This window comes from Aureobasidium namibiae, assembly GCF_000721765.1.
Source record: "Aureobasidium namibiae CBS 147.97 unplaced genomic scaffold scaffold_13, whole genome shotgun sequence".
NCBI classification, from domain to species: domain Eukaryota; kingdom Fungi; phylum Ascomycota; class Dothideomycetes; order Dothideales; family Saccotheciaceae; genus Aureobasidium; species Aureobasidium namibiae.
In genome coordinates this window covers 35791-61769 of record NW_013581196.1, presented here as the reverse complement: position 1 = coordinate 61769, position 25979 = coordinate 35791, and the positions used below count along the sequence as shown (strand labels likewise).

Genomic DNA, 25979 nt, shown 5'->3' with positions numbered 1-25979 from the left:
CGGTCCCTTCTCTTTGACCCTGAAAGCACGCTATCCTGTTCGCACCTTCTTCAAGAACCTATCCTTCCGCTTTTCCTTGCATCGTAGATCCAGTCAAAAATCAAAGCATTTCCATATCCCTTCCCAACCCATCAAGCATTCTTCGAAGCGACGTGCGAGCTCAACCTCGCACCGCAGTATTCATTCTGAGCCTGTCCTCAATCACCACGGCTTCAATCTTCGTTGAATGCTCTCCACCTCCTTTCTCTCCTTGACTGAAGCTTGCCGTCCCTCCTCCAAGTCACACGATGCACTCCAAGCAGAGCTCTGCGTCTAGTGAAAATGATCGACCCGATACTCAGCCATCTTTCAAGACTTAGCGCGTCTCGAAGCCTGCTCCACGCTCGTTGTCAGACGTCCGTCGTTCGAACCAGTCGTCCTCTTGCCAGTCATGGGTCTATCCCATTTCTCCAACCCCTGTCAAGCCACCTCCTGTGTCAACAGTCTGCCGCCTCCTCGATGCTTTCAATCTGGATGGCTGCAACGATGACATGGACATAGACGATCGCCATGCCGACGTGTCTAACACAAGCGACCATATGGAGTCAGATCCCGTGACAGTCACTGAGCCGGAGCCTATGGAAGGTATTGAATACGCTGAGGATCTAGCCATATCAACACCGCCCGGCCTGCCTGTTCGTCGTCCATCCACACTCAGGAATCATGCCAATCAGAGACCCAGACCATCGAGAACACCTGATCGCTTCGTCTTCGACAGAAACCCCAACGTACAATCTCGAGAGAGGTTCATGCTGTCCAGCCCTCCTCAAGACCTGACTGTTCACGACAGGTGGAGCCGTCGACAATGCCATGCCCATGATGCTTTCGGGTCCAGCACAAGGACTGGCCGAGGCTCGAGACGTTCGAGATCTCTAGTCAGACACCAAACCTCCAGGACTCCGAGACTGTTCATGAGCAGTCGTGTCAACCCTCTTGGTCTTGTCACGCCTGACAACCCTCGCGACATCAGTCAAGGTGCTGTGTGGAATGTCGGAGGCTCATCGTCTGTTAGCCCAAGTGACGGCGTTCGAAGTGTGAGTAACGGACGGGGTGGTCATATCACGAGCGGCACCAATGCACCTATGTTCAGATCTGATTTTGCCAACCGTGTACATGATGACTCCGAATTTTTGCACATCCACGGACAGCGTCTGAGTACTGCCATGGGACTTGATCCAGCCAACAGGGTCTTGGATCAAGGCTCTGGTCTGCTTACTCCAGTGAGTTCACCTGAAGCCAATGCCGCTGGAAGCTTCAGTCCGACTGTCTGGCGAAACAACGAGTGGACAAAACCTGGCTCTCCTCCATGTGAGTCACTTACGATTTGGTGCTAATCTAAACAGACTAACACTCTATACAGTGCAAAGTATACAGCACAAGTCAAAGAAAGTCGTTCCGGTCATCCCCTTCAGATAAGTCCATTTCATGTTGGCTCTCGGTTGATGCTGATGCTCCACACAGTACTCGATGCACCAGCACTTCGTGATGACTATTACTGTTCCCTTCTGGCGTACTCGGACACAGCAAAATGTCTCGCTGTCGGCCTTGGAGCGCAAGTCTACACATGGTCTGAGGTCCGAGGAGTTGAGAGTCCTGAGTTCTTGGGTCAACCCTTTTCTGGACACGTTACATCGCTTTCATTCTCATCCACACAAGGTGAAAGGTCCATTCTTGCTGTTGGACGATCTAATGGATGCATAACGCTTTGGTCCCCTTCAGAGGCGAGCCCAAGGTTCAACCACACCCACCGCTCTCCGGTCTCTTGTGTTTGTTTCAGTCCTCGCACTTTCCGTAGAGCATCTACTCAAAGTCTTCCAGTCAGAGTGCAGGTTGAGTATATGCTTGTCGGTAATGAAGCTGGCCAAACTTACTTGTACTCGGTAGAATGGCCAGACGAGCTCAACATGGACCTCTTCGCATGGCCTGGCAACATGACCGTTCTAGCACGTCTAGACCTCCACACGCAGCAGATCTGCGGGCTGGCCTGGAGTTCCGACGGCCGATTCTTCGCTTCGGGCGGTAACGACAATGCGCTCAATGTTTTCGAGACACGACGAATTCTGCAACCTGAGAACGCAACGGTACATCACACGGTCATGGTGAGGGATGATTTTACCTATTACCCACCGTCGAATCAAGAGGAAGCACTTTGGATCTTGCCAGGTCGACAGAGTCACCACTACACATTGAACGCGGCAGTCAAGGCCTTGGCTTTCTGTCCATGGCAACCGTCTCTGCTAGCTGCTGGTGGTGGTAGCAATGACCGTTGCATTCATTTCTATCACACTGTATCTGGAGCGAAGCTTGCAACCATCGATTGTTCATCACAGGTCACGAGCTTGGTCTGGAGCAAGACTCGGCGTGAGATCGCTGCTACTTTCGGGTTCACCCAACCGGATCACCCTATCCGCGTGGCCGTCTTCTCATGGCCGGCATGTGAGTGTATTGTCCGCATCCCTTAGTATGGTGAAGAGCGTGCTCTCTGGGCTATTGGATTTCCTGGTGGTCCCGACAGTTCCACGCCTGGTGAAGATTCTGGCAGATCATCGGCAAGAGAAGGTACACCTTGGTATGCAAGACGAACACGCGCAGAAGGTTGCCTGGTTGTTGCTTCCAGCGACTCGAGCATCAAGTTCCACGAGGTCTGGAGCGAGGAGCCGACATCTTATCGCAATGGGTTGGTGACGCCAATGGGGACCAACATGGGCATCAATGGCTGTCTTGGTGGCAGTGACATACTGGAGTCGCTGCATGGGATTGAGAAGGAGGGTGCTTCGGTGATTCGTTGAGCTCTTTTGCCGGGAGAAAGACTTGTGATGGGTGCTCGGGCAGGAAGAATTGGGTGTTTGATTGTTATTGTTTCTTGCATTAGTCACTTTCACTCCTAGAAGACAGCCGCACATCAATGAATCCTAAGCTTATTCTTTTCTGCTTGATCTCTCGAAAGGTAACATTTCGTTGCAAATCATTCTTTTCACATTCAGTCCCTCTCCGCTGTGTACACAGGCTTATAGTAGGGGTGCAGATAATCTAGATGCAAGCAAAGAGAGAAAAAAAAACGGAAGATGTAAAAAGTACAAAGCTGGGTGCGTGATATAATCGAAAAGAAAACAAGCAAATATAAACTCCCCATTTGTAATGACCCATGATCTTCGTGATAACATGTAAGGGGGAAAAAACGCAAGCATAAAACGCCTTTTTGTCTTTTTGTCCAACTGAGGTCAGAATCCAAAGAGAATGGTGGAAGGAAGCAGTAACGAGTAGAAGCAACCAGATCAGAGAGAGCATCAGCACATCTATGCACCAGCCTCAGTCTTGGTCTTCTTGGCCTGAGGGACCTCAGCCTCAGCATCGACCTGATCCTCGAGCTCTCTCTTCTCAGCCACACCGTTCAGCTCCCTCTGCTTCTGCTCAAACTTCTTCTTTTCCTCTTCGGTCATGTTGGGGAGCAAGGGGTCTTCGGTCTCCTTGTGCAGGTTGGAGTAGAAGGTACGGATGATGGAGTCTGCGTCGTCGATGGCGATGGGGCGGACGTCGGCGAGGGCCTTGATCTTGGCTGTGCAGAGCTTGACTTGGGCGTCTGTCATTGTGAGGGAGAGTTGCTCGACGCGGGATTTGATTGCGTTCCAGCCGGTCAGGCGGGAGGCGAAGTGGACGTAGCGCTTCATGCCGAACTGTGAGGTTTGTCAGTACTGAGATCCAGCGAGAAAAGAGGGAAGAGGGGAAACATACATCGGCGGGATCAATGATCTCGTAGGTGGAGGGGTTGGCGAGGATGGCCTTGGCGTGGATACCGGCCTTGTGGGTGAAGGCGGAGAAACCGGTAATGTAGTTGTTGAAGGGAATGTTGATCTCGACCGAGTCGGCGACGAGATCCTCGATGGCCTTGAGCTTGTGCAGGTCGTACTTGCCCTTGACGTAATCGCGGTCGGCAACAATCATGCGGGCCATCAGACCACCCAGAGGAGTGATGCCGTTGCGCTCACCGATACCGATGACCGAGGTGTCGATGTGAGTGGCGCCGGCCTCGAGGGCACAGTATGCGTTTGCAATGGCACAGCCAGAGTCGTTGTGGAAGTGGCACTCGATGTCGCAGCTGACGACGCCGCGCAGGGTTCTGACCAAGTCGTAGACCTGGCGGGGCGAGGCACAGCCGACGGTGTCGGCGATACCGACTCTGTTGACACCGACCTTGTCGACGGCAGCGTAGAGCGAGAGAAGGTCGACCAGGTCGGATCTGAAAGAGTCCTCGGACGAGAATCTGATTTCGAGACCCTTGGACTTGACGAACTGGATGACCTCGATGGCAGCGTTCTGCAGAGTGGATCAGCGGCTGGAGATGGAGAAATGCATTACAAGATGCAAACGTACCTTGATGTAGGTCATGTCCTTGCCGTGCGAGTGCTCTCTCAGGAAAGAGCTGGTGCCGATAACGACATCGACACCGTCAACACCGGTCTCAACAGCAACCTTGACATCGTCCATGTGGCAGCGAACGTGGGTCAAGATCTTGGCCTTGAGACCCAGCTTGCAGATGGCCTCGCAGTCAAGACGCGACTGCTCAGAGGCACACGGCGAGGTGAGCTCGATGCAGTCGACACCAAACTCATCCAGAGCCTTGGCGATCTTGATCTTGGTCTCGGTGTCAAAGTAGGCATTGGCAAACTGCTCGCCCTCACGCAGCGTCGACTCGATGATCTTGAAGTTTGACACGTTGGACAGGAAGTCGCCTACGGGTTGGTAGGGGTTCTTGTTGACTTGGTGTGTCTTGCCCTTCTTCTCGAAATCGCTCTCGAACTTGGTGAAGCCGTCGTGGGCTTGGTGCACTCGATTAGTGAAGGTTTTGTGTTTGAAAGCATGTTGCAAGTACTTACAGCCATTGGCTTGAGCACCGTTGGTGGCGGGAGCGCCGTCGTCGACTGTAGGACACATTTTGGTATAGATAGTTGTGGTGGAAAGGGTATGATGAAAGGAAGGAAAATAAGTGCAACTGAAAGCCGACGAGAGGTTTTAGAGCTGCTCCGCTTGAGTCACCGGCCACAGAGCAAAGTCCAAGCGCACGCTGGGCCTCAAAAATTCGAGTGGGGCCCCAATGACGAGCATCTGCTCCGGTGTCGGCCTCTATTTATTACAGCAATGGTCAGCAACTCCAATGTTCACCTGGAGAACATCAAAGCATTGAATGATAATCTTTTGACATCACCTACCTGTATTGACAGACTCTGTAGACACTGAACTGCTTTACTCCTATATCTACCTCACTACCTGTCGCCTCTCTGCTCGTTTATCTCCTAGAATTGGCCGAATTCTGTTGATCAGCGCTTTCTCGACTTCTTTTTTGTTCGGACATGTTGAGCGGCGTCACTCCGACGGAGAATACCGTCGGCCCAGACATCGCTCGACCAGAAATTCATCTCCCCAGCCCTTGTTGCCCGGCCATCGGCCTCTTGGACTTTGTCACTCTCGTTATAAAACGCTTCCAACTCGTTGAGATTCGGCCTCTTCAGCTCCGCCGCTATCAATCGACCTTCGAGACAAGACAAAGTGCCTTGCAAGACAGATTTTGGATCTTTCTCCCGGCCGGTGCTTTTCTTATCTCCGCTACCCCACACGCGCGATGCTCGCGTGTGCTGTGTTGATCTCCTTTGGTCCCTTGATCGAGACTCCAAGCCTCAAATTCTCCCGTGTGCTCACATACGTGATCATGACTCACGAGCATAATCAATCAATGTCTGTAGCCTTCCTTGAAAGCTGAGTCAACTCGTGGACTCGTGAGTCATTCTAGGTGAAGCGTAACCACGAGAGGAGAATCAAGAGAAAGAATCCGAGGGATCCTGGAACCATTGAATCTCATGGGACATGTGACAGCAGTCAACAGCTACAGGAGTGTGTCCTGGACACAGCTACCGTCCATGAGCCGTGCGATGACCCCTTCGTTATCTAGCTTGATATCCGTCAGGAGTATTGTCCTTGCCGTCCCTTTGGGGTGTTTGTGATGCCAGAGGTCGCAACAAACTTGACGATATGATCCAACACTCCCTTTTCATGGACGACATAGTGCTGAGCCTTCAACGCGGGCTGGGTTCTAGCTTTTTTCCTCTTGTTACGTTGGACAGAAAGACGAGGTGGCTCTTCCATCTCGGGGTCATCTCTGCCAGATCTGGGTACTGGTGCATTAAGATTGTGACGGGGCTCGACAGTGAGTTCTCCGGCAAGAGTGCGCACGACGGGCTTGGTCTACATGTTGGTAGCGGTGTCTGATATCAATAATCAGAGCTGGCGAGTGCTCCGATGCATGATTTCTGGCTTGGACGCACGTAGGCTACATTTTCTTGGCAAGACTACCTTCTCGTAGAGCTCCCCTCCGTCCACACCGTGGTCTCTCGACAGTAGCGTTGCATCTGATAGTTGCACTGCAACAGGCTTTTACTCACATTCAGATTCAATGCATACAAGCAAGAAAATGCGAGAAAGAATGACGTGTTTCAAAAGACAGTGCTAAACAGAACTTCCCAGACTCCTCAAGAGAGTGTTCGTATCTCAGTTGCCCATGTTCCCAAGATCATCCCACAACCTCTGGTTTCCTTCTTGTATTTCGGCCACCAATTCCTCGAAACTCTCTCGCAGTTTTGCTACCGAATCACTCTCGGGTGTTTCATCTAGCACCGAACTCTCCTGCACTTGGGGCTCCTGTTCGCTCTCCTGGGCCGGTGCGTCCTCTACCTCGTCTGTCTTAGGCGAATACGTCAAGTAATCGAAGTTTTGATTGTGAGCACTTGAAGTATGGATACTGTGGCGACGACGAGGCGAAATACCAAATTGTGTTTGCAGGCGCTCGGTGCTGGACGCATTGGATGTCTAATCTTCGGTACTGGACGTATCGGGTGTCTGATCCTCCGTGCAGGACGTATTGGATATCTCATCCGCGCCGGCCTTGAAACCTTCATCGTAGCCGTTCCAGAAGCCCTGACCGTACATTTCGTTGTTGGTAAGGCCTTGCTAATGCACTCCGTTGATGATGCGAATCAGTGTTGGCTCGAGTTCGTAAACGGAACTGGAGGTGGTATCGGGAACTACGTCTTCGTATTGAACTTCTTGTTGCTTGGCTTCTTGCTGCTGAGACTGTTGCTGGAGGGCTTCATGGGGAGTGTCTTGCTGATGGACTCCGTTGGATTGGACTGACATGCTGCCGAAACCGTTGCTGTCCGCGATCTGTAGAGAGCTGGAATCGTGGCTGGACATTTTCGAGTCGGTATGAGTGGAATGTTGAAATGGACGTTGTGATGAATATCAGGTATGAATGTGGTGTTGATGGGGAGACGGAGATGTTGGTTGATGCTGTGTTGTTTTATGTACATGTTTCTGAAGTGGGAAAGAGCGTATGAATCCGAGACGAAGGCGACTTCCTAATGTTTAGTGTCCAGAGAAATCTAGGATAGCTACCTTGGCGACTTCAGGGCCGACCATTGCTGCATATCTGCCAACGACTCCTTTGATTGAGTTCGCATCTTCGATATCGCCACTTTCCCATGCCACAAGGTCCTGAATTGTATCAGCATTTTGCATGTGCTGTCTGGACGAGAATGACCTACTTCTGTATGTACCGTCATTCCTTTACTGATATGGATGCGCATCTTGTCGAGGTCCACTTGTGCCTCAACATCTGCAGCACTCATCATTCCAGGCATATTCCATTGGAAGAGATCCTCAGGATTGGCAGCCACTTCCACCGGAGTATCTAGCAGATAAGGAATGCCTTCTTCGCCCTTCTTGTGACTACGCTCGCGTGACAACGAAACGTATTTCTGCTGCGCCATCAACTCGCGCACTTCTCCCTCTAACGGATTCCATTCGTAAGTCTCGGGATCCAGCACATATTGTGGTTTGTAGTCGCCCTTGTAGCGCATCTTGACGCAGCTGTGGATATAGTAGCCCATGTAGTAGAACTCGTAGCCGCCCTCAAGTGCAAGCGCTGCTTCTCTCATCGCGCTGAGTTTGCCGAAACTCCACTTTTCGAAGTCTTGATGGTAAATGAAGTAGACTCCACTGACTGCATGTGGCAAGAGGTCAAGAACTCCAATGGCGATAAGTCGGCCGTCGAGTCGATAGCATTGGTGATATGATCCCAGACGTTGTTCTTTGCCATCTTTCTTTACTGTCTCCCGAGCTATCGGAGATTTGCAGAGGAAACGCTCGAAACCTTTCTTTGAGACTTCTTCGGGCTCGTCGTGATGCACATGGATCTGGTAGTCTTTGTAGAGCTGGAACTTCTCTTCGGTACAAGTGTCGGGCTCTAGAGTGACCTCGAAGCGATGAGCTGGTGCAACAGGCTTCAGTTGGTCGATTTCTGCTTCGTGGACTGTGTGCAGCAAGTCGAAGCCATTTCTCTGACGAGCTTTCTCTCTGGAGATTGAAGTTCAGCTTATGAAAAGCTAGGCATAGAGGCATGTCAAGCTTACTCCTTGGTCTTGGGGAAACGCTTGGTGGTCTCCTTGATGTACTCCTCTCCAAGCACTAACTTGTTCCAGCTATTTAGAGCTTTTCGTTGGTTGGTGTTTGCGGCAAGCGACTTTGCAGGCAGCCTAGGGGGTTCATCAGTGACATTCGGCTGGAGACGATGATGGACCACCCACCTGATGGTGTAATGAGGGCAGCATGATCGATATACATCCGGCTTGTAGATGAGGTTACCAGATCTATACAATCGTCAGCCGATGTACTCTACTCTCGGATGAATAGTATAGCCAGCAAGCAAGATGGCTGGCAAGTTTCGTTTTGCTCAAGTGGCAACTCCTAATGTCGTTGCCGTAGAGAAATGCTTACCGTCTCCAGCCTCGGTCAATCAAGTCCTGGTATACTTTGGCACTCAAAGACTTTGTGATCACGTAGTACGAGCCACCTGCAGCAGTCAGAACATGTTCATGTGACAATCTAGAAGGCGACGAAGAATGATGGACAAGGGGCAGTCCATCAAGTAATCGATACGCACGCGATTTGGGGGTTCTCTGACTTGAATCATCGCCTTTGCAGTAGCCACAATCGCCTGATTCGCACAAATGTTAACTCTCGTACATGAGATTGTAAGGCTGTCAGGCTTGAGAGGCGTTACCTGGCTGATATCCTGGGGGTTTTTACATGTCAGCCCAATATTATTGACACAGGTGGAGCCTACATGCTGCATGGCCAGACTCTCAGAAGCTGGCAAAGCACATGTCTAGATAGGCTCTTTTCATTGGATGTCTCTGTTGACCTACCTATTGGTGTAAGAAGGGTCGCGGGTGCGGGCATGGTGACTTCCAGCGTCGGTGGCTAATCGAGGTCGACAAAGGAGGAGACGCGTGACAGTAATATGTAATCCAAGGCGGATCTGAGGAAGGTGGACGCAGGAGTAGAGGTGTGGTTCAAGTATTTATATTGAGAAAATAGGTAATAGGGAAGTGTAGCGATACGTGGAGTGTCTGGAATTCTGGGTGACGATGGAACATGTGAGACGCAGCTCGAACAGCAGCACTGCATATAGGTCTCGGATGATTGCAGCTCATGATATATTGATTGAATACACAACTACACGCGCAAAGCTACTCGATACAAGATCGAGAAAGTGAGAGAATTGCGTTGAGAGTGTAGATGTAGGAGGGGCCTTGGGCCTAGATTGCGTGCCTCGTCGCGGCCGGCGGCCAAATCCCCGAATTCACAGACAGCCCCAGCTCCTGTAATTGTCTACACAACACCAGCTACTTGCATGATTTCCTCAATCCCATAGCAGTCACCCGTCGCGAACGGGTCTGACCCTCAGATCCTACCTCTCACAACCAAGCCTACATCCACACATTCACTTCCGAGTCGACTCAGCCTTTGTTGAATTGCCATAGACTTTATCTGGCTGGACACGTGAGCCCTACACAACGACCGCCGACAGACCATCTCGACTAGTGAATCTGCTCGACATCCGTAGAGGACTTTCAACTGTCAAGATGACTCAAGATCTGAGTGTCGACCGCCCTATGGAGGCTCGCACTGGAAGAGAGAACCAGAGTGAGTCTGGTCGCAGCCTTCACCAACCACCCATCTCGTACTGACCAATTCCCCAAAGGATACGGATCACAAGGAGAACGCCTTGTCGCCGGCATCGTACCCCTCTCCAACGACCGCAAATCTGTCCTCCTCATCCAATCAATGCGCCGCGGCGGCTGGGTCCTCCCCAAAGGCGGTTGGGAAGTCGACGAGACGGTCGAAGAAGCCGCCTGCCGCGAGGCCTGGGAAGAAGCCGGTGCCGTCTGCAAAATCCACACCGACCTGGGCAAGATCCCTGAAAAGAGGAAACCTGATCAACTCACCGAAAAGGCTCCCAAAGCCGCATACCATTTCTTCGAGGCTACCGTCGACGAGGTCAAGGAGGAGTGGCCGGAAAAGCACAAGCGTAAGAGAAGGTGGATGGGCTACCAGGAGGCCATTGGCCTGTTGAAGGACAGGCCTGAGCTGTCGGAAGCTCTCAACAGAAGCAGCATCGACAAGCAGCTCTGACCGCCGTCTTTATACGTCCACAAACACAACTCTATGCCCGCCTAAGCCTCGAAGCTCCAGACGTTGCGGTCGAGCACAAAAGAGAGACAGGGGCGCACGTCGTGGCATGCCCTTTGTCAAGTTTGAACTTCTGAAGAACACAGAAAGTAATCGATATACGTCGACAAAGGGAATTGTCGACTGCAGATGGAACAAATAGTTCGCCTCTGAGACAACACTGTTTCGGCTTCATTTCTTGCGCATCTTACTCGCTAGATCTACCAATTGTAATGCGGAAATAAAAAGGGATCAAAAGATACACCCCTAGCCTCGCTTCCCAGAAGCGAGTTCTGTCTTGATCACTCCTGATTGCACAAGCATTACGATGACTTTCAAACCATATATGTGATACAACTAATTTACAAGATATTCCGCGACCTTTCCGACACGGCACATGTTCCTTTGAGGATGGCCCACCGCTTTATCTCAATTCGACGCCGAACTTGCTTACCAGCTCTTGTCGAATCTTCTCATGCATGTCATTGGCTTGCTCCTTGGTCAATGTACTCTCAAGACTGCGGTAGTTGATTCTGTAGCACAGACTTCTACGGCCAGTCTTTGGGTGAGTGAACTCGTCAATTAGAGTGACATCTTCCACAGAGTCTCCAGCGGCACTGCGCACAATCTCCATAATGTCGTTCTCGTGGAACTCCAGAGCAGGTGCAACTGCCTCTGAAGCGAGACCACCGGCAGGAGAAGGCGATGAAGAAGTGTTCGAGGCGGTGGCAGTAACAACAGCATCTTGAGCAACGCTCTTGGGTAGCCAGAAAGCAACATCGCGGGGTGCAGCGGGGTACTTTGAGAAGGGCACGAAACGACGAATCTTCTTTTCGTCAAATTGAGACAAAAAGCGAGTGTCTTTGCTCCAGAACAGACGGATGTCGGGGATTTCATAGAGCAGCATGGCAATCCTCTCAAGACCGATACCGAACGCCCAGCCGACTCTTGATGGTGCGTCAGCATTGTCAAGGAGTGGTTGAGAGATGACACCACAGCCGAGAACTTCGAGCCAGTCACCTTGCCAGAAGATTTCAAGCTCCCATGAGGGCGAAGTGAAAGGAAAGTACGCCTCGATCCAGCGGACTTTCAATGGTTCTTGCGATTGAGCTTGGTTGCGGCCTTCATCAATGGCGGATGCAGCTGCTGCCTCCTTGGCTTTTGAGAAGATTTCAACAACGACGTTCTCCAGAGAGCGCTTCAGATGTGCAGCGACAGCTTCAGCTTCTTCCTGAGTGTGAGGTTCTTGCAGAGGATTGCGTTCAGGGTGAGTGGTAGGGTTTGGGTCTTCAACAACAATATCAGGCTTGGGCAGCCTTTCCACATCTTCCCAAATCTGCTGCGCGAGAGTTTTACCCTTAGGTAAAGCATTGCGGTCCCATGTCATGGCGCCTTCCATCTGGTGAAAGACAGGATAATGTGAGCGATCGATAGCATCTCTACGGTAGACATCTGCTGAGATGGTGAAGCCATTGCTTGTGTTGGCGCGGAAGACGTCAGCTTGATGGGCAGATGTATGTGTCCGTAGCACGGTATCCTTGTTGATGTAGTAGGTGTCTGTTCGACTACGTCCGGGGTGGTCTAGTGGGAAGCCCAGGGAGTCGAAATTCTGGCCCACGGTTACAACAGGAGAAAACTCGTTGTGGTGTTCGTAGCCTGGGAAGCGAGACTCAATCAATTTTCTTGTGATTGAAATCGGGTGGTTGTCCTGCTGGTGCAGCTTTCGTGATACATTTTCCAAAATGGTACTCGGAACATTTGTCCAGGAGTCTGATGGGTAGACTTTGCCGTGTATCGTCAATGCGTTTGGTTTAGAGTCTGCTTGTCGTCAGCGAGAATGTACGATACTGTGCGTAGTGTGTCTTGATGTAGGATTGTTTGTTTATATTGACTATTGAGATCGCACCTCCTCGAGAAGATTTCAACTACACCACAGCCATAGTCTATGGACTTGTCTGAATCCCGTCTTTAATGTGCGTGTCTATTCATGACCATGAGAGATGTAATTGACTGACCTGAGCTATTGTGTCGTCGCGTAGCTGTCAATGATGCAATTGACACGTTACCGGAGATTTTCAAACATCTGCCACATGCCGGGGCAGACGTGCGGAGGAATACAGTGTTCAACATCCCTTCTGGAAAGATGTTGTAACTTCCAATTGCCGACCTCGTAGTATGCGATGCTCGATCTTGAAACCGAGGCTGGAAGAAAGCTTCTGTGGTCAGTGCACAAAATGTCAGGGTGCTCCTCTGTACATTGCTTTATGATACATTTCTATGGATTTCGCGACAGCAAGGGCAGGTACGATGATGGACTTGTCTTTTCTAAGATCATTCGAGTACATCAATCCTGATTCTCAAATTTGGATTGCTACTCTTGACTTCATCTTCGGCAAACATCACTCTTCATTCTTCAACATATATCACCCACCAACAGCTCCTCCGACCATGACTATCTTCCCTGTCATTCCTGAGGCCGACAACAAAGATATCATCAAAGCAGTCGCAAAAAGCAATGATTACAACCACGGTCCAATCAAATATCCGCTATAGTTCGGTGGTACATCTTCCGCTCTGGCGGCTCTCTTTTCTCATCCGCTGGATCTAGGTATGCAAGCGGCAGAAACAGAAGCACCTCATCGTTACTGACTATAGTAAAGTCAAGGTTCGGCTACAAGCACAACATCACAAAGGAGCACTTGACATGGTCGACACTTTCAAGCATGTCTATAACAGCGAAGGCGTAGCTGGATTGTATCGTGGCATATCGGCATCCATCTTGCGTCAACTCACCTACTCGACTGCACGTTTCGCAACCTACGAAAAGCTCAAGTACATGGCCGAGGACGATGGTACAAAGGCTCCACATACCTTGCTCGTCGGACTCGCTGCAACCTCCGGATTGGTAGGTGGTGTGGTTGGAAACCCAGCCGATATCTTGAACGTCCGTATGCAAAATGATGCTGCTCTGCCATCCGCCGAACGCCGCAACTATGGAAACGCGGTCTGTGGATTCGTCACCATCGTACGTGAAGAGGGCTGGAAACAGAGCGTGTTTAGAGGCATGGTGCCTAACCTTGGAAGAGGTGTGTTGATGACGGCAGGGCAGTTGGCTGGATATGACGTGTTCAAGATGGAGCTTCTCGCCCAAACCGACATGCACGACGGTACTCTGACACACGTCACGGCCAGTACGCTCGCAGGTCTCGTTGCGACAACGCTTTGTAATCCCTTTGACGTGCTGAAGACGCGAATCATGGCCAAGGATGAACGTCTCGGTATGTGGAATATGATCAAGCTGGTGCACAAGATGGAAGGACCAGCATGGATGTTCCGCGGCTAGCTTCCAGCGTTCATTCGATTGGGACCTCACACTGTAGCGACATTCTTGTTCCTTGAGCAGCACAAGAAGTACTACAGAGCCCACTACGCGGATTAGGGCATTCTGGGGATTGTCCTAAGGTGTCATTGGATGGTCGCGGAGTGGAAGCAGGAACAGAAGTGACTCATTCCTAGATAGAGAATACAACCTGTGTACTCCTAGATAAGCTTGAGCAGATGAGTCCACGGACTGTGTCCATTGTCCAGGACATCAGCTTGAAACGGATAGAAGGTGTTCGAGGGGGAGCTGGCGGAGATGGCGCCAAGATTGCGGGTCCAGCCGCTCGTCGGTCGCCAGCTGGCCTCACTCTGGAGAGCTTTAGGAGAAGTTGGCGGTAGAACGACTCCCCTCTTCCATTGATTCATCTCAATACGTCGTCACTCCCTCCGGTTCGCATAGAGAGATTGTCAACATGAGTGGTCGTGAGTCTACACCCTCCAACGTGCTCCGCAGCAATGTCTCTGCACTTCGCGAGACGTACAGTGCCCGCGCGGTCGAGCACGCCAATTGACACGTCTGTCGCATGACGACTAACATCTGGTGCTCGCAGTACGATTCCTCGACTTGGTGAAGCCTTTCACCCCCTTGATCCCTGAGATTGCCGTCCCCGAGACAAAGACTCCCTTCCAGCAGCGTCTGATATGGACCGGTGTCACTCTCCTGATTTTCCTGGTCATGTCACAGATGCCTCTCTACGGCATCGTGTCCTCTGGTGAGCTACACAATTGCAACATCGCACGCGACAGCGATACTGACTTGGCTCAGACACCTCGGACCCGCTCTACTGGCTCAGAATGATGATGGCCAGTAACAGAGGTACCCTCATGGAGCTGGGTATCACCCCTATCATCTCCTCCGGCATGGTCTTCCAGGTGCGCAAAACATATCTGAAAGCCACAAGCTGTAAAATATGTGGTTCTGACACATCTGCTAGCTTCTTGCCGGTACCCACCTCATCGACGTCAACCTTGACCTCAAGGCCGACCGCGAGCTCTACCAGACTGCCCAGAAGGTGAGCTCCTTGGAGAACTAGGCCTCGTGAAGAGCCAATGCTGATCTTCCTAGCTCCTCGCCATCATCCTGTCCTTCGGCCAAGCCTGCGTTTACGTCCTGACCGGTCTCTACGGCCAGCCCTCTGACCTCGGTGCTGGTATCTGCGTTCTCCTCGTTGTCCAGCTTCTCACCGCCGCTCTGATTGTCATCCTCCTCGATGAGCTCCTCCAGAAGGGCTACGGTCTCGGCAGTGGTATCTCCCTCTTCATCGCCACCAACATCTGCGAGTCGATCGTCTGGAAGGCTTTCTCGCCTACCACCATCAACACCGGCAGAGGTCCCGAGTTCGAGGGTGCCATCATTGCCCTTGTCCACCTTTTGGTCACCTGGCCCAACAAGCAGCTTGCCCTCAAGGAGGCCTTCTACCGCCAGAACCTGCCCAACGTCATGAACTTGATCGCTACCATTGCCGTCTTCTGCGCCGTCATCTACCTCCAAGGTTTCCGCGTCGAGATCCCCGTCAAGTCTTCGCGCCAGCGTGGTATGCGCGGTTCTTACCCCGTCCGTCTCTTCTACACCTCCAACATGCCCATCATGCTCCAGTCGGCCCTTTCCTCCAACGTCTTCCTCGTCAGTCAGATGCTCTACTCTCGCTTCAGCGACAACCTTTTGGTAAAGATGATCGGTGTCTGGGAGGCTCGCGAGGGCTCTTCTCAGATGCTCCCCATCTCCGGTCTTGTCTACTACATGTGAGTCCAATCCGCTTTGGATATTCGGTTTAGACGCAGACGCTAATAAATCTTGTGCAGGTCCCCTCCTCTCAACTTCAAGGATGCCCTTCTTGACCCCGTCCACACCGCCCTCTTCATCGCATACATGCTCATTGCATGCGCCGCCTTCTCCAAGACGTGGATCGAGGTCTCCGGCTCCAGCCCTCGCGACGTTGCCAAGCAGCTCAAGGAGCAGGGTCTTGTTATGGCCGGTCACCGTGATGAGTCCATGTACCGTGAGCTCAAGCGTGTCATCCCTACTGCTGCTGCCTTCGGTGGTGCCTGCATTGGTGCTCTCTCCATTGTCAGTGACCTTGTTGGCGCTCTTGGTAGCGGTACTGGTATCCTCATGGCTGTCACGTAAGTTTTGACATGATCTCTGTACGATATGTATTCGGACTAACAACGTTCTCAGCATCATCTACTCTTACTTCGAGATTGCCGCCAAGGAGGGCGACATGTCCGGCCTCAAGGGTATGGTCATGGGTTAAACGCCTAGAGTGCCAGATTTAAGAATCTTCTACACTGTATATTTTATCATCAGGGGAAGAGAGGTATGCTACGGGCGATCTTTGAAGAATCTTGCTTGTAACAACAGCCAGTCTCTAAAAGAGCTTTGTAGATTATTGAGGCCAGGCACTTTCATCCCGAATGTCTCTGATTTGGCCGGATCGCCGTCAGTTCCTACGCTCTTTTGTAGGATGCAATTTCAAGAAAAGTTATTCACATTCGCTCCTGCCTTTTCTCTGTGACTTGAAAATTGCTTGATCAACTTCTCTTGGCGTCACTGCTTCAACCTCCTGCACTTTCCTTTCAGATCACTCTTCACTCTACTGCGTCCCCTGCGCAACTGATGGCGGCTTCTCAACGCTTCGAACACCTCAGTCATTTGGTTGTCTTCTCTATCAGGGTCCTTCTATCCACACTCGAAAGGTGCGTACATCGATTGTATGCCTCTCTTCAAGTGTTTTGGCTAACCACTGCTGAAGCGCAGTGCTTCCACCCATCATGGAACTCCGTAACGGCAAACGCTTACGTCCAGCTTCACCGACTCGGATCAACCGTCGCAGACCACGAACATTTCGTTTGCTGGACCTTCCTGCAGAGCTCAGGTTCATGATATATGGCTATGTCTTCGGTTATGAGAACGTTCACTGGACGATGACCTACGAATCCGTGCCCGCATCTGGGTACGTTTTGGCGCTAGGTCGTATCATAGACTCGATCGTCAACCCACGCAACATCAGCCTACATCAGCGTCACCTTGGTTTGCTGCAAACCTGCAGACAAGTTTCAAAAGAAGCTTCGGCGATCTTCTATAACCAGACACGCTTCGACGTCGGGTTCTGTCCGAATAATGATTTCAAGCTTGATTCAGCATACCGTCTTCACTTGACTCATGCGGGAGCCAAAATAAGCGATGGACTGGCTGCAGATGTTCTTCAGCGTGTCCAGCACGTTCGCTTCAGCTTCAGGGATGAGCGCAGACGTTATACGCACACTTGGTTGATGTTTCTTCTATGCCGTTTTCTGAGCTATGGAGAGAGGCTCAAGTCGCTTCGGTTCGTCGAGGACGGGAATGATGAAAACTCATGGTATACCTACCACAGCATACTCAGCTTCAAGCTGTATCGAGGTGATGCTATTCTAGAGCTCCGCAACACCACACATACCGATGAGGAAGTCGCCAAGCTGAAAGAGACCTCCAGATGTACAGATCATTTATTTTGCTTTCCACACTTTCACGACAATATGCTGATTTTACCACAGGTGCCAAGAACACATTCACCATCAGCGTGGTCAGGGAGAGCGACGTCTCGAGCGACAAGAACTAGTTGTCCAAGCTTGCTTGTTAATGTCAGTATTACTGGCTGGCTGCTGATGCTCATCCTTCTATTGCGCTATTTCAGAAGTCGATATCATTGCTGAGCAATGGTGCGGGACACATCTCATTAGAGTGGAGTGATGAGTTACGATTAGAAGAGTATACATCTCTACCTTTCTATCACTTCCCTAGTCAATTCTACAAGAAAGCATCCTTTTCAAGACCCTCAAGCAAGATAGCCACATCTACACATACATTCCCTTCTCCAGACTGACAGTGATTGACTGATTGATCGCATAAATTCGATTGGGTGATGAGGATCATTGGGTGCATGCATACATAAACCTCTCGACGCTGTAATGAGTCGTGAATGCTAGATGTCATCGAGATCTCAAGCATCGAGCTTTGCCTCTTACGGAGAGCCTCGGTTTTCTATACAACATGTCTGCATGACAGGGACAATCACTTGCCCTCTTCATCTTTCCTTGCCTTTTTTTTTTTTGCTCTTTTCTTCTTTGTCTCAAGATTCTAGCTTTCTTTCTTGTCTTATTTCTTCTTTTTCTTTCTTATCTTTTTTATCCTTCTATCACTTTACTTGACTTGTACTCTCGTTTTCGACGTTCTTGACATTTCGTTTTCGAGTTGTTCTCGAGTCATTGAGTAGTAGAGCATTAAGTGGAAGAACATTAGCAGTTCTAGTCTATCTTTGAAGAAATGGAGGAAATTAAAGAGGTATAGGTCTGAGTAATTTGCCTCGCTACAAGCAAAACTATCAATATACCAAAGAGCTATCAAATTTTGGATACAGCAAATACTCGCTCTGGTGGTTTATTAGCCGCGGAGAAATCGCAGGCTGTTTGTCATCTCTGGGGCTGGCTGGCTGGCTGGCTGACTAGGGTGAATGTTTAGCCTGAGCAGAGCTTTTTCGTTTACAGTACTCGGAAAATCAAATGCCGGAGTTTGAGAAGAGCGAACGGCAGTTGCGGTCTAGATGGGCTGTCACTAGGAGATGAGTCGTTGGTGTTTGAGGATGGAGGGTTGCTTTCTGAGGAGGGGAAAGTCGTGGTGGACAACATCGGCAACTGCATGCATGCACCTTATCCAACATCGGTCTCTGAAACTCTCATCACATTTGAAATATCAAGATTAAAGAATAATAATCTTCTTTTGGATTCTCATTGCGTTTCGTCATCTTGATGGGTAATTACAAACTCCAAATCTTCATCCACATCGCCGACCGCCCACCATCAATTCGATGTATATATATGCTTTGTTCGAATATAATGGCCCGGCCAGACTTCCTCAAAGCCTGCTCTTCTCTTTGTCGTTGGAATCACTATCATGGATTCAGTTGATACCGGCCTTCTTCTTGAAGGCGTTGATCAAGCCAGAGGTACTGGCGTCGTGGCCGTCAACCTCGCCAGAGGTCTCGAGCTCAGCCTGGATCTTCTTGGCCAGAGACTTGCCGAGCTCGACACCCCACTGGTCGAAGGAGTTGATGTTCCAGATGGCACCCTCGGTGAAGGTGAGGTGCTCGTAGTAGGCGATCAGAGCACCCAGAGTGGCGGGGGTGATCTTTTGGGCCAAGATGGAGGTGGTGGGGCGGTTACCCAGGAAGGTCTTGTGGGGGACGAGCTCGTCGGCGGCGCCCTCTGCGCGGACATCCTCAGGGGTCTTGCCGATCATGAGGGCCTCGGCCTGGGCGAAGTAGTTGGAGGCGAGCATCTTTTGGTGCTTGTTGTCCTCGATGGGGTTGTGTGACTCGGCGGCGAGGATGAAGTCGGTGGGGATGAGCTTGGTGCCCTGGTGGAGGAGCTGGTAGAACGAGTGCTGTGCGTTGGTGGCGGGCTCACCGAAGAGGATGGCACCGGTGGTGTACTTGACGTAGTCACCGCTACGGGTGATGGCCTTGCCGTTGGACTCCATGGAAAGTTGCTGGAGGTAAGCAGGGAAACGGTGCAAGTACTGGTCGAAGGGAGAGACAAGGTGAGTCTGAGCGCCGAAGAAGTCAGAGTACCAGACGCTCAAGAGACCGCCGAGGACGGGGATGTTCTGCTCGAGGGGAGTCTCCTTGAAGTGCTTGTCCATGGCGTGGCCACCAGCAAGGAAGTCGTGGAAGTTGTCGTAACCAATGTACAGGCAGACGGAAAGACCAATGGCACTCCAGACGGAGTAACGACCACCGACCCAGTCGGCGAAGCCGAACATGTTCTTCTTGTCAATACCAAACTTGGTGACCTCCTCCTCGTTGGTCGAGAGAGCAACGAAGTGCTTGGCAATTGCCGACTCGTCCTTTGCGTGTCCGAGGAACCACTTCTTAGCGGTGTTGGCGTTGGTGGTGGTCTCAGCAGTGGTGAAGGTCTTGGAAGCGACAAGGAAGAGAGTAGTCTCGGGGTCAGAGTCGCGGAGGGCCTCAGCCATGTGGGTACCGTCAATGTTGGAGACGAAGTGGAGCTTCATGTCACGCTTGCCGTAAGGCTTGAGAGCCTCGGAGACCATGACGGGGCCGCTATACAAAAGTCAGAGCTGTGGCTTTCGCAAATGGGAAGATACAAGGGATACTCACAGGTCGGAACCACCGATACCGATGTTGACAATGGTGTTGATGGCCTTGCCGGTGTAACCAACCCACTTGCCGCTGCGGACTTCCTCGGAGAAGTCCTTCATGTGCTCGAGGACAGAGTTGACCTCCTCGACGACGCTCTTGCCGTCGACCTGCATGGGCCAGTTCTCGGTGTTGCGGAGGGCGACGTGGTAGACGGCGCGCTTCTCGGTGAAGTTGATCTTCTCACCCTTGAACATGTCGTCACGGAGCTCCTCGACCTTGGCCTCGCGAGCGAGCTGGCACAGAAGCTGGAGGGTCTCATCGGTGATGAAGTTCTTTGAGAAGTCGAAGATGGTCTCGGACTTGTCAACCTCGTTGGTGAAGGTGCGCGAGAACTTGTCGAAACGCTTGGGGTCCTCGGCGAAGGCATCCTTAAGGACAATGGAGCGGCCAAGCTCTTGGTGGTGCTTCATAAGCGACTTCCATGCCGACAGATCGCTTGCTTGGGCGAAACCAGGCATCTTGATGTTTGTTGGGAAAGGGTGGTGTGGGGTGATGCGTGTACTACACGTGGGAGCAGCGAGGTCAGCGGGAGTTGAACTCGAGAGAAGGTCAAGGATGTCAGAAGCACGTACGAGGATATAAGGTGGATTGGAGGAAAATATCAAAGTAAGCGGAAGGAAGTGATGGCCAAGTCACAAATTGAAGAAGATGCGATGAGGAACGAACTGCACTGGCCGAGAGCTCCGGCTGAATTGCACACTTATGACGAAGCGGGGCACCTCTCACTCTCACTCGAGCGGCCCACCAAAAGCCGATCGGCGGCTGCTGCTTCTTCGGCCCCAAACACATTCACAACCCTGCCACTTCTCTTTTCATATCAATTCACTTCTCTCTTCACCGTGTCTCATGCTGTGAACATTTTGCACCTATAAAACTCTTCATGCGTGTTTGAGACTGCTGTTTCTGATATTCTTGTTACGCCGAGGGGGGAAACCCATATAGTCCAGCCCAAAATCTACCTAGCCAGTGCCGTCATTCTTTGTTGCAGTCCCGCTGCGTCGAGCAAACGTACACGACCAGCCCAGCTCTTCTATTGTATGTCCCATCACTGAGTCATGAACGATGGGTCCTTGATACTGCCTCCTGCATCGCCCAATCCCTCGACCGGGCGGTTGTATGACCACCCGGCGAACTGCTGTTGCATCGTTGATGAGAGCATCGGTCCCTCAACGTACGAGTCTGTAGGTGCTTCTGATGTGAATTCGCGATCGAAGTTGGCAGTGTCTCTGTCGTCGAGCTACAATCATGTTAGCATGTCTTCTTGGCTAAGACATCGGTGTCACAGGTACTCACCACGTTGGGCTTGAAGCTCGGCTCGTACTTGCGGTCCAAGAGCTTTCTCCAGTCGATGCTGTGGAAGAAGGGATGTGCCTTGATCTCTGCTGCGCCGTTGACACCCAATCTTTTTGTCGGGTCTCTGTCAAGTAGCTTTTGCAACAGGTCGCGTGCAGCAGGAGGTACAATCTCAGGGCCGGGGAAGTGTAGGGGCTCTGCCAGAATCTTGCGGTACATATCGTTGGTGTTTTCGTCGTAGAACGGCGGCAGACCTGTAAGCATCTCGTAGAGAAGAACACCAAGTGTCCACCAGTCGACCGTCTTGGTGTAACCAGTGCCGTGAAGCAGCTCGGGTGCTAGATACTCTGGCGTACCACAGAATGCTGGAAGCTTGGTCAGTACGGCTATACATAAAAAAAGGAACAGCAACACATACTGTTTGTCTTGTCCTCGTCCTTCATGTCGAGCTTGCACAGACCGAAATCGCATAGAGCAATGTGACCAGTGTAGTCAAGCAAGATGTTCTCGGGCTTCAAGTCTCTGTAAATGACGTTGAAGCCGTGTAGACACTCGAGCGCGCACAAAAGCTCGGCAGCATAGAAACGAGATCGGTTTATGTCGAAGCGTTGCTCTTTTTGTAGGTGATGGAAGAGCTCGCCGCCGTTGACAAAGGCCAGCACAATGTAGAGCTTCTCGGGGGATTGGAAGGAGAACTTCATGGGAACGATGAAAGGGTTGTTGATCTGAGCCAGTACCGAACGTTCGGCAAGAGTATGAGCAACTTCGGAGCGCGAGATGATGTGGGCTTTTCTGATCGTCTTGAGGGCATAGATTCGGCGAGTGTCGCGCTTCCTGAAGGAGACAAAGGTTAGTTGAGCCTCGCGAGCGACAACACAAACACTAGGCGAACACGTACTGCACTTGCATGACCTTTCCGAAACTGCCCTTTCCAACCACCTTGAGCAGTTCAAAGTCCTCAATCTTGAGTGACCTTTGTCGATTCTCGACAAATTTGACGCCGCATCTGATTGATCCAGTTCCGTACTGGAGGTCGACCCACTCAGTACCAGACTGGCCTTGAGTCTTTGCCTTCTCAGCGTGAGCGAAAGCGGCCTTTTCTCTGTCCTTTCTGCCCAGCTTGGGATCTTCCTCATAGGGGTGAACTTCTTCAAAGCGGGGGTTGATTCTGCAGGTTCCTAGGAAAATGTCGTCGTTTCTACCGGCGTTGGGAGGGGCATTGGGATTTCTGATGTAGATGGAAAGGTTAAGTTCGCAGACACGGGAGACATCGAACTTGTACTGTGTGTTCTCGCCAGCCCAAACGGGCTTCTCTGGTGTACCCGAGACCGAGTTGACAAAGACTTGTTGCTTGTCGAAATCGACGAGGGCGTAGGGAAGGTACTTGGAAGAGTAGCGGCCGTGAACCGAGGGGGCGGCATTGATACCTCCTTGGGAGGATTGAGGACGTCCAGGGGCATACGAGCCGTAGGCTGAGTTGCTTACGGAGCCTGGGCGAGCACCGGCTACTGAGAAGCCACTACCACTGGACAGAGAGGCACCATGGCGAGGTTGGAAGATTTGTTCGGCACCGGCAGGCAGAGAGAAGCCACGACCTTCATGGAAGGTGAGGATCAGGATACCGGGCTTGAGCGGTGGGGCAGGAGGAGAGGAATTGGCTTCGGAAGCGGCTATGCAATGTCAGCGGATAAGTCGCAGAGGCGGCAGCAGATGAGACGCTGTACCGATACCCTGGGGGTCGTTGACGGTAGTTGACGAGCCAAGAGGACTGTTTGGCGGCTTGGGTGCCTCGGGTGTGATCGTTGAAGAGCGAGAGAAACTATTTGCTAGGGGCGCGAGGTGCGTTTCCTTCAGTTCTGTCTTTTTGTCAGTAAGAGCCACAGGGTCGATTGGAACAGAGACGGATGTGCTTGAAGAGGATAGGGTGAAGGAGGAGATGCGGCGACGACAGTCGTCAGGGGTAGATTGTCAGGTGGCCAACGCACTCTTTGTGAGCTTCCACGACATGACGAGAGGACAAGCGTGTGTGGTAAGATGTTCTGTGCTTGTCGAGTCTTGACTGTAGAGAATACGGGTAGAGTTGACTGCCCACTGTAAGTCGTGGAGTTAACGTAAGGCTGAAGTGCTCGGATAACGGGCCGCCGCCAGAAAAGGAGAGGATGCCAAAAGCCCCTACCGACAATTCGAAACGCGAGAAGCAAATTGTGGATGACCGGCTGTCTTGTCCTTGAACTGTTTGACTATCCAGCCTTGTAATCAGTGAATCAAGGCGTCTTGTCGCATTGTTTTGGGGCGTGTTGTTCAGTTGGGAAGCAATAATTAGAGTTGACCTTGGGCTTGGCAGCAGTGCGTGTTATAACGACGACTCGTGAAGCTCCCCGCGCGCGTCGACTCACTGAATACCGACGACCGAATCACAAACACTCGCGCACTTCCATCTCCTCGCGCCTCACTCGTCCCGGAACCTCACTCGCCCATCTTATGCGACCGTGTTGACACCACTATACCCCCTTCTCCATCCCTGCCGACTGCGCACGACTTGGCACGACACTCCGGGCCCGCGCCCGCACATGACCCATCATGGGCCTCATCAAGAAGAAGACAGCCGTCAGGACTACCGAGGGAGGCATCAAATACATTTGCGACATCTGTTCCGCCGACATTACTGCCACTGTACGTCGCTTCCCATGCCCTGCATATTACTCGTACGTGGTCTGTGCGCTGTATACTGACATGGCCACTTCAGGTTCGCATCAGATGCGCTGACGATGACTGTGACAACTACGACCTGTGTGTTCCTTGCTTCGGAGAGGGCAAGTCTTCTGGCAAACACGACCCTGCTACACACGCCTTCCAGGTTATAGAACAACATTCAATTCCGATCTATGTCGAGGACTGGGGTGCCGACGAGGAGCTGCTCTTGCTTGAGGGTGCTGAAACCTACGGCCTGGGCTCATGGGCCGATATTGCAGACCATATTGGAGGTTACCGAACCAAGGACGAAGTGCGCGAGCACTATATCGAAACATACCTCAAAAGCTCAAAATTCCCTCTGCCAGAACGCGCTAGTCCCAAGGACACCACCCTGTCCGACTCCGTCCCTAGAGATGAGTTCCAGGCTCGTAAGAAACGGAGGATAGAAGAGCGAAAAGAGGCCGCCAAAAATCAAGCCATTATCGACTCCAAGCAGAAGCCTACCTCCAGTGTGCCTTCGTGTCACGAAGTCCAAGGCTTCATGCCTGGTCGTCTCGAGTTTGAGACCGAGTACTTCAACGAGGCCGAAGAAGCAGTTCAACATATGCACTTCGAGCCAGGCGATGGCATCAACCCTACTACTGGAGAGCTTGAACCCGAAATGGACCTCAAGATCACTGTCATGGACATTTACAACCACCGTCTCACCGCTCGTGTGGAGAGGAAGAAAGTACTCTTTGAGCACAATCTGCTCGAGTACCGCAAGAATACCGCAGTCGACAAGAAGAGGACTAAAGATGAGCGCGATCTGAGCAATAAGATGAAGCCGTTTGCGCGCATGATGAACCACTCGGACTTTGAGGCATTTGCAACGGGCATCGAGTATGAGCACAGTATACGACAAGCCATCAAGCAACTACAAGACTGGCGGCGCATGCAGATCAGTGATCTCAAGACTGGAGAAAAGTACGAAGTCGAGAAAGCCGCGCGACAGGCCAGAGCTGCAGCGAACGCAGACCGCTTCTCGTTACCTAGTAGAGTCCATAAACCCAGTGCCCAGGAACCACCATCAGCAGCGTCAGCATTGATCGGACCAGAGCTACCACCAAAGCCAAGCACTACTGGCTTGCAGACACCACCTGAATCAACATCCCCAAACGCTAGTGTGAGCAATCCTCCACCAAGGTTCCCGTTACAAACGATAACGGGTGTATCGAAGATTGATCTGTATGGCAACAACAGCCAGGACTCACATCTCTTGACTGAAAACGAGCAAGAAATTTGCAGGGTGGTGCGTGTTCAGCCAAAGGCATATCTGGTCATGAAGGACGCTGTGCTAAAGGAAGCGCTACGATCAAACGGCTGTCTGAAACGGAAGAATGTCAAGGAGATTTGTAGAATCGATACGACCAAGGCTGGGAAACTATTCGACTTTTTTGTCTGGTCTGGATGGATTGCTAAGGGGTGAGGGTACATGAGGGGACTGGGGCAAGGCTTGCTATTATTTCAAAAATACCCACCATCATCAACGAGTTTACGATATTGCTATAGAAGAGCTACAAAGACACAGATAGTTTGCTCCACAAGGAACACTTCTCGTCTCAAATATTATTCTATTCGACTGTTTTATATTGGTGAAGAGCTGGCCGAACGAAAGCCGAGGTGCCCGCATCTCGGCGATGCGGCAACCAGGATCGGCGTCAGCGGCCTGTGATTGACACTGGGGCTATCTTGTACTTTCAGGTTCCAACTCTCCAAGCTGGAAATACCTTGTGGACGTCTAGAGGTCTCTTATTTGACCATCACCCGGCCTGG

The 25979-nt window shown here is 51.5% G+C and overlaps 12 protein-coding genes across 12 annotated transcripts; 6 read left to right on the top strand and 6 right to left on the bottom strand.

The window, feature by feature from the left end:
• Window positions 1-578: 578 nt before the first annotated feature.
• M436DRAFT_65378 (WD40 repeat-like protein) lies at window positions 579-2828 on the top strand (the record flags this gene model as incomplete). Its single annotated transcript, XM_013570104.1, has 3 exons — window positions 579-1347; window positions 1414-2500; window positions 2555-2828. 3 exons carry the CDS (start codon window positions 579-581, stop codon window positions 2826-2828), a joined length of 2130 nt encoding a protein of 709 aa, XP_013425558.1.
• A 507-nt stretch (window positions 2829-3335) lies between these two features.
• On the bottom strand, window positions 3336-4971 carry M436DRAFT_83510 (homocitrate synthase; the record flags this gene model as incomplete). Its single annotated transcript, XM_013570178.1, has 4 exons — window positions 3336-3713; window positions 3772-4353; window positions 4411-4856; window positions 4914-4971. The coding sequence occupies 4 exons, from the start codon at window positions 4969-4971 to the stop codon at window positions 3336-3338; spliced, it is 1464 nt and encodes a 487-aa protein (XP_013425632.1).
• Window positions 4972-5994: 1023 nt separating this feature from the next.
• M436DRAFT_83509 (uncharacterized protein) lies at window positions 5995-7281 on the bottom strand (the record flags this gene model as incomplete). Its single annotated transcript, XM_013570177.1, has 2 exons — window positions 5995-6276; window positions 7048-7281. 2 exons carry the CDS (start codon window positions 7279-7281, stop codon window positions 5995-5997), a joined length of 516 nt encoding a protein of 171 aa, XP_013425631.1.
• A 171-nt stretch (window positions 7282-7452) lies between these two features.
• M436DRAFT_83508 (arginine-tRNA-protein transferase 1) lies at window positions 7453-9327 on the bottom strand (the record flags this gene model as incomplete). Its single annotated transcript, XM_013570176.1, has 6 exons — window positions 7453-7581; window positions 7632-8442; window positions 8499-8621; window positions 8673-8735; window positions 8863-8938; window positions 9294-9327. 6 exons carry the CDS (start codon window positions 9325-9327, stop codon window positions 7453-7455), a joined length of 1236 nt encoding a protein of 411 aa, XP_013425630.1.
• A 686-nt stretch (window positions 9328-10013) lies between these two features.
• M436DRAFT_83507 (uncharacterized protein) lies at window positions 10014-10563 on the top strand (the record flags this gene model as incomplete). Its single annotated transcript, XM_013570175.1, has 2 exons — window positions 10014-10074; window positions 10133-10563. 2 exons carry the CDS (start codon window positions 10014-10016, stop codon window positions 10561-10563), a joined length of 492 nt encoding a protein of 163 aa, XP_013425629.1.
• Window positions 10564-11023: 460 nt separating this feature from the next.
• On the bottom strand, window positions 11024-12729 carry M436DRAFT_74308 (phenylalanine-tRNA synthetase; the record flags this gene model as incomplete). Its single annotated transcript, XM_013570174.1, has 2 exons — window positions 11024-12417; window positions 12615-12729. The coding sequence occupies 2 exons, from the start codon at window positions 12727-12729 to the stop codon at window positions 11024-11026; spliced, it is 1509 nt and encodes a 502-aa protein (XP_013425628.1).
• Window positions 12730-13047: 318 nt separating this feature from the next.
• On the top strand, window positions 13048-14038 carry M436DRAFT_74307 (mitochondrial carrier; the record flags this gene model as incomplete). Its single annotated transcript, XM_013570173.1, has 4 exons — window positions 13048-13101; window positions 13153-13207; window positions 13260-13900; window positions 13943-14038. 4 exons carry the CDS (start codon window positions 13048-13050, stop codon window positions 14036-14038), a joined length of 846 nt encoding a protein of 281 aa, XP_013425627.1.
• A 355-nt stretch (window positions 14039-14393) lies between these two features.
• On the top strand, window positions 14394-16235 carry M436DRAFT_83504 (SecY protein; the record flags this gene model as incomplete). The annotated part of the gene is made up of 7 exons (XM_013570172.1): window positions 14394-14463; window positions 14532-14693; window positions 14747-14853; window positions 14916-14993; window positions 15047-15723; window positions 15784-16104; window positions 16160-16235. The coding sequence occupies 7 exons, from the start codon at window positions 14394-14396 to the stop codon at window positions 16233-16235; spliced, it is 1491 nt and encodes a 496-aa protein (XP_013425626.1).
• Window positions 16236-16752: 517 nt separating this feature from the next.
• On the top strand, window positions 16753-17579 carry M436DRAFT_83503 (uncharacterized protein; the record flags this gene model as incomplete). The annotated part of the gene is made up of 2 exons (XM_013570171.1): window positions 16753-17455; window positions 17515-17579. The coding sequence occupies 2 exons, from the start codon at window positions 16753-16755 to the stop codon at window positions 17577-17579; spliced, it is 768 nt and encodes a 255-aa protein (XP_013425625.1).
• A 1337-nt stretch (window positions 17580-18916) lies between these two features.
• On the bottom strand, window positions 18917-20635 carry M436DRAFT_51378 (glucose-6-phosphate isomerase-like protein; the record flags this gene model as incomplete). The annotated part of the gene is made up of 2 exons (XM_013570052.1): window positions 18917-20078; window positions 20136-20635. 2 exons carry the CDS (start codon window positions 20633-20635, stop codon window positions 18917-18919), a joined length of 1662 nt encoding a protein of 553 aa, XP_013425506.1.
• A 587-nt stretch (window positions 20636-21222) lies between these two features.
• M436DRAFT_51208 (serine/threonine protein kinase-like protein) lies at window positions 21223-23477 on the bottom strand (the record flags this gene model as incomplete). The annotated part of the gene is made up of 6 exons (XM_013570024.1): window positions 21223-21414; window positions 21471-21835; window positions 21889-22304; window positions 22369-23140; window positions 23195-23326; window positions 23456-23477. The coding sequence occupies 6 exons, from the start codon at window positions 23475-23477 to the stop codon at window positions 21223-21225; spliced, it is 1899 nt and encodes a 632-aa protein (XP_013425478.1).
• A 573-nt stretch (window positions 23478-24050) lies between these two features.
• Window positions 24051-25632, top strand: M436DRAFT_50937 (transcriptional adaptor 2; the record flags this gene model as incomplete). Its single annotated transcript, XM_013569976.1, has 2 exons — window positions 24051-24143; window positions 24217-25632. The coding sequence occupies 2 exons, from the start codon at window positions 24051-24053 to the stop codon at window positions 25630-25632; spliced, it is 1509 nt and encodes a 502-aa protein (XP_013425430.1).
• Between the last annotated feature and the right edge of the window lie 347 nt (window positions 25633-25979).